General features: G+C 49.4%; 3 protein-coding genes across 3 annotated transcripts; 1 reads left to right on the top strand and 2 right to left on the bottom strand.

The window, feature by feature from the left end:
• Positions 1-474: 474 nt before the first annotated feature.
• PFICI_05575 (uncharacterized protein) lies at positions 475-1564 on the bottom strand (the record flags this gene model as incomplete). Its single annotated transcript, XM_007834156.1, has 3 exons — positions 475-918; positions 980-1048; positions 1115-1564. The coding sequence occupies 3 exons, from the start codon at positions 1562-1564 to the stop codon at positions 475-477; spliced, it is 963 nt and encodes a 320-aa protein (XP_007832347.1).
• Positions 1565-2403: 839 nt separating this feature from the next.
• PFICI_05574 (PHD finger-like domain-containing protein 5B) lies at positions 2404-2709 on the top strand (the record flags this gene model as incomplete). The annotated part of the gene is made up of 1 exon (XM_007834155.1): positions 2404-2709. The coding sequence occupies one exon, from the start codon at positions 2404-2406 to the stop codon at positions 2707-2709; it is 306 nt and encodes a 101-aa protein (XP_007832346.1).
• Positions 2710-3219: 510 nt separating this feature from the next.
• PFICI_05573 (uncharacterized protein) lies at positions 3220-4658 on the bottom strand (the record flags this gene model as incomplete). Its single annotated transcript, XM_007834154.1, has 2 exons — positions 3220-4096; positions 4159-4658. 2 exons carry the CDS (start codon positions 4656-4658, stop codon positions 3220-3222), a joined length of 1377 nt encoding a protein of 458 aa, XP_007832345.1.
• Positions 4659-6191: the final 1533 nt, after the last annotated feature.

Below are 6191 nucleotides of genomic sequence, written 5' to 3'. Positions count from 1 at the left end.
TTATTTACTTAAACTAACCTCCTCTCTCTCTCTCTCTCTCTCTTCTTTTTTTTTTTTTTCCTTTTTGCCCGAATTAGCGATAGCCTCAGCGACTCTCAGACCATGGACAGCGGCCTCTGGCCACTGTTCTCGATTTCCTATACACTCTTTAGATGGAACCCAGCAATCTTTGTTTTCTTTACCTGTAATATATCTGTATTTGGTTGGATGAAGATTCTGCCTCGACGACGAGCCTCGAACCTCGAAATTTTCTCATGTTTAGCGCTTGCTTTTGATTATCCATGTATATTACATCACCCAGACACCAAATACCATAACAATGGCCCTGTATTCCAAGGCATGAATAAATATTTCTCAATTGTCCTGGGACTTTGTTAACACTACTCGCTATGAAAACCATTAAAGTACAATTCAAGACAAAAACAGCAAATCATGAAACTGCCCTTTGTGGCACTGTAGCTGCCTTCTTTTCTCTTAGTAGATGACGGTGTCTTCATCTCCCTTAATTATGATGTCCTCAGTGTCATCATTGTCTCTTTCCTGGTGAAGACCAGCCTTGCTGGCATGATCGGTAACATGTCCGTCAGCAGTCTCAGTAGGGTTATCACGATGAGTGGAATGATCAGACACGAGTTCAATGTCAACTTTACCCGGTATGCTCGTGGGTGGCTCCGCTGTTGGGTCCGCAGAGGCTGTTTGTGACTCAGGGCCAGAATCAGGTGCGGGGACGGGTGCAGGTTCAGATACAGGTACATGCTCAGAGTCTGGCTTGGAGGGAGGGACACCAAGAGCAGTCAGTCTCTGCGCTTTCCTTTGCTTGAACTCACGCGTTTCTTTCTCAACCAATTCGTCTGCATCGCGGATCTGGTCCTTGATGAGAGCTTCTTGTCTTGATGTCAACTCCCAAGGAAGATAGTACTATTGAGAAAAGATTAGCAACCGCGGCAATATTTTTCCTTGGACAGAAGGATGAACTCACGATCTTGGGCTCAGATTCGGTTTGGAGAAAGCGCGCCGTGTTGGTGACATGGTCATGTTTCGTCCGCAGCTACGATGGAGCTGTCAGTAGTTGTTCCAAATGATTCCAGGGCAACATGCCAGGATTGCTACTCACAACTCGCTCCTCCCAAGCAATCTGCTCCCGTTGCCTCGTCGCCTTGAGCTTGGCTAGTCGAGCCTCGCGGTGCGCATCGTCCTCTGTCTTTTGCTGCGAGACTCTTGCCTGCTGTCGCCGCTCAACGTCGTGTCTCTTTCGCTGCTGGGATGAGCTCTTGTTCGTCTGACTAAGTGTACTCAGCAGGCCGCCAAACAGCCGCTTGCCGCGACGCTTCTCTTCTATCGATGCGCTCTGTCGGCGGTCGGTTGTTGTGGGTGACGTCGCCGCCCTTCCATTTGCGCCATTGCGAATGGACTCGGACTCGGATTCTCGGCGCTGCCGCTTGGGCGAGACAGATCTCTCATGGCCACCATTACCAACCGGTCCAGGCGAGGATGCCTTGCGCTTCTGTGTAGTGGGCGAGGCATCCAAAGAAGCAGCAGTAGCAGTAGCAGGGTCCTGCGACATCGAATCAAGTGGCGGTTGCGACGGCGCATCTTGGGTCAAGGTCCTAGGTGGAGACAGTCAGCCAATCGTGAATGTCTGATTCATGTATACTGCAGTTTGAACCTACTCGGCGACCATCATGTTTGCCCTTCTTTCTTGACTGCGCACGGATTGATTTGAGGTATTGGTCCTGGAAAATTATGACTAAATCGAGCGCGCGTGCACATGAGTTGGGGTTGAATTGCTAATATGTTGAGCGGAACGAAGAGCTCACAAGGCTGGGTGAGGACAGAACTACGATACAGTACCTGTTGAATGGGATTGTATTGATAGATAGCTCCATGGCAGCTCGGTACCTGGGCGTTTGAACCATAGACAAGTCAAGACCCCACGTTACGCAGGCGATTAGCGCTAAATTTATGCAGCTAAGCTTGCTAATTTATACAGTGAACGACATGAAGATCTGCTAATTGTGCAAAGCTCCTCCCGAGCTGCTTGGGAGCTTTTTAAGGTACCAACCAACGTCAACCAGGTCCCCTCTGAGAGAAAGCGCCAGAAAACAGTGGCGAGGCTGAGAAATCGACCTTTGGCGGAAGTTTGAATAATCATTGCGCATCTCTCGTTTCCAACCTGGACTGTGACACTTCCTACTTTATTTCCTGCCGGTCAGATTCATTTCTTCGAATCCTGATCATTCGCACATTCTTTCAAAATGTCGCGTCATCATCCGTAAGTCTGTCTCTGTACTTCCCAACACCAACAGTCCCCTGCCCTCTCCTCCTCCTCACCAGTGCTTGATCCTCGAAAAGAAGCTGAGCTAACGCGTCTCCTCTTTTTCTCCTCCTAATAGTGATCTCGTAATGTGCCGAAAGCAACCCGGCATCGCCATCGGACGGCTCTGCGACAAGTGCGACGGCAAGTGCCCAGTGTGCGACTCATACGTGCGGCCGACGACGCTGGTGCGCATCTGCGACGAGTGCTCATTCGGCAACTACCAGAACAAATGCGTCGTGTGCGGCGGCGAGGGCATCTCGGACGCCTTTTACTGCTTCGAGTGCACCCGCCTCGAAAAGGACCGCGACGGCTGCCCCAAGATTATCAACCTCGGCAGTTCCAGGACCGACTTGTTTTACCAGAAAAAGACAAATCGCGGTGCTGCGTACTAGACACGGCGTGCCCGGGGCTGGGCTTTTCCCGACTTGTTTATTTGCTGGTGTTTGAGAAAGGGGCAAGAAGGAGACGAGGAATCCGAGGCGTCATGATCATGGGGGGGAAAGTATGACGATGCTCGAGATATTTTGCATCTTCATGGCGTTCCGGACGAAGGGTTCAATTTCGGCAGAGATTTCGACAAAAAGACCAATATCGATACCCCAAAACTTTGTGCTTTCAAATTAAAATGACCATATTTGAGATTGTACATTTGTTTGACACATCTGCTGCTCAGAAATAGCATCACAGATGACCATCTTGCGCTGGGCTATGGCTATTAGGACTTGTGATATGATGCTTGCGACTATGCCTACTTTGAAATTGAAGTGTGAGGTGGATATTGAATAGAATAGAGATCATGCATGCTACCACTGGAAATACAACCTGCTTAGGACCGCAACGCCAGAATGAAGAGACAAATTGCCGGAGCAATGATAAAAGAACAACCGCCGGGTGTCTGATTATCAGATATAACTGACCTTGACGCCCATGCCTGCGGTGGCCTTTACCTTGTTCCATCCGGTTCCTAGGACTCGAGTGATCCTCTCCCGGATTCTTTGGTTGCCAAACATTACTATTAATCCCAGGAGGAAGGCAATGAATCTCATCAGCATCATTGGGTTTGTCTTGAGCGACGCCCCCATCTGCTCCAGGACCGCTCTCAGATTTGCGAAAACCATCGACGCCCTGGCACTAAAAGTGGGAGATTTAACCGCCTTTCCTTTGGCAGGCGGCTTTGGCTTTGATAACGCGGAAGACTGCGCCCGTGTGCGTCTACCTTTGCTGGAACCACCGACGCTGGGTGTGCTCTCGATGCCATAATCGATCTCGCTTCCTTCACGCCTCGCGCGTTCCTCTTCTATTCTTTTTCTTTCCCTTGCTTCGTTTTCGGCTCTATACCTCCTGGCCTCTTCCAAATCTTGTCTCAACTGATCGTCTTGCCTTTGCTTTTCCTCCCGGTCTCGGCGTTCTTGCTCTTGCTGTTCTTCTTGCAAACTTTGCAATGCTTGCAAAAAGGCGTCTCTACGCTCCTCGTCCAAAACTGACGAGACACTGATAAATTCCCGAGCGTAATCCCATTCGTTATTTCGCAACAAGACATGCAGCGTGTAAAGCTCTAGAATTTTGACCCTCGAGTTCAGATCCCGCGGCGTATCGGCACCACTAGTTGCCCTCCGAGCTTTTGCGTGAGACCCTTTCCGTTTGTGTTCGCGCGGTGACTGCGACGCTTCCAAGCGTTGTGCCAGATCTAGGTTGGGCTCTTGTGAAGCAGCCAGGTAGCTCTCTAGTCTCTTCTGATTCAGCGTTTGTGAGTGTGCGTGCGCGAGCAATAACGTTGCGCTGTTTGACGATACATTAGTAATCAACAAAACCTGCCGAATGGGTAGCCAGACTTGACTTACAGGTTTATCACAACGTCCGAGTCCACGTCCCCTTCAACACCATGGTAACCATTCCGCACAACCTCTTCCCAGATACCGCCATCTCGTACCTTGGTGCACAGTGCTCTCCAGTCTTGAGCACCAAAGGCTTCCTTTCCCTCATTGGGCTCAAGTTCCAATACTGCATTGAGAACTGTCAGGTACAAGCTCCAGACCTTGATTCGCGTGGATCTGCTAGCTCTCGCGATCGGTGCCGGCTCGGGCGCGTCACCTGCCCCGTCCTCTGGCGGAGGTGGCGTGACAAGCGGCTGGATTGTAGAGAGCGCCTCGGGAAGGCGACGTGTGAGAAAGAGCTGCGAGGCTTGGCGGTATGTCTTGGAGATGTAGTTGGGTGTCGGCCGAGTCAACGTCGAGGACGACAGTGAGCTGATGGAGCTCGAGAGAAGATTGTGGTGAGAACTGAGGCCAGACTCGGAAGTTGGACTAAGCGTCGCCGAATATGCAATGTTGCTGGACGTCATTTCTGCAACGTCTGTATTGTTTTATTGTATTTGTTTTCCTCGTCACGATCGCTGTATTGTTGGCTTTCTGGTCGCGCTCGTATGTTTCCCACTCGGCTGCATTTATTGTACTGTCGTGGACCCGCCGGCGAGTGATATTCTGGTTTGCGCAGCTGCAGGCGAGGGATTTATCGTTCATTCATTAGTCAATTGAACAAAAGAAAAGGTAATTGAAATAATATCTTGTGGTAAGGAAAGATGCAAAGTGTTTTTTTGTCGAAGATTGGCCCAAAGTCAAGTCCCAAGTAAGAAAGTAAAGTAAAGTCGAGGGCTGGCATGTGGATGTGCTCACAGTAAAGTTTGGCTGCCCAGTACAGGCCGGTCGGTACCAATAGAGCTGCAGCTACCTGTGCTCTTCAGCAGCCCATTTTGCCATTTTACTCGGTGATTGCGGCCCTGCAGCTTTCTAGCCTCGGCTCATTCGGGGGGGACATGGGGGTGGGATTGGAAGGCAACTCGCGAGTGCTGCGCTGCAGTCCCTCGACTCCACGATCCTTCCCCGTAACGGTCATCGAGGCCGCGATTAGTTTAGGCCAGCATCTCCACCAAAACACGTCCCATTTTCCGGGGAAGTTGGGAAATTTTGCAGACTCTTGTGGTGATCTCTGCTGCCATGTGACAATGCAATTAATCAAGTGCACAGGGGGGAGGAGACCATTTAAACATAATTGACAGTATTATAGACAAAAGAAGACAGGCCGAACTGTCCGACGACTACTCATGTCTCACTGCCAAAGTTATAGTGATTCATTGTGTTATTCGTGAGGCTCTCCTTCGCTATCATGATCGTCTTCTTTGCGAGCTCCACATTGAATAAAATATCCAGTCACTGCTGGTCCGACTTTGCCTTGGTATATTTTACATCCGTCTCCGCATTCATCATTGATAATGATCCGTTACACGAAATCTAGGAAAGATTGAGCCAAACATGGCTGATCATGTACAACTTCACGATGTCCGGGCTTCTTCGTAATGAGGTCGCTTTGCATCGGAGCATATCTAGAAAGACTTGGCTTCATTAAATGCGGCATGTTCGCTTGCTCCCATTGGCCAGACCCCTTTTTCTGTCATGTCCCGTGGCCCCGACGCCTATTACCAGGATGACCGTGTACCTCCCTTCTAAGATATTACCTGGCGATTCAGTCGTGGCATTGCCTATTATCCACCAGCAATTTTTATAATCATGATCTGCCAAAGGCAGGCTCGGCAGGTAGTAAAAAGGAAAGTCTGTTGCTGATGCTGCTCTGTAAAATTTGCATCTAAGAAATAGATCCCACGGCTGTGCCATACCAAGCGAGACTACGCGGCTCTAGTCTCTGTAGGACCTCTACAGAGACCGGACTTTTATATCCGTGCCAACCCTGTTTTACACCAAAAGTCACCATATTCAAGTGTTCACCAATAACCTGAAAAAAATCGTAAAATTAAGCTAGAACCAATAATCTATTTATATTTAATAGAAGAGCATTTTGTATTATTTGATCTTTCTATTCT

The sequence above is a fragment of the Pestalotiopsis fici genome (assembly GCF_000516985.1).
Source record: "Pestalotiopsis fici W106-1 unplaced genomic scaffold PFICI_Scf_3, whole genome shotgun sequence".
Taxonomy (NCBI): domain Eukaryota; kingdom Fungi; phylum Ascomycota; class Sordariomycetes; order Amphisphaeriales; family Sporocadaceae; genus Pestalotiopsis; species Pestalotiopsis fici.
This window is presented reverse-complemented; position numbering and strand designations above follow the sequence as displayed.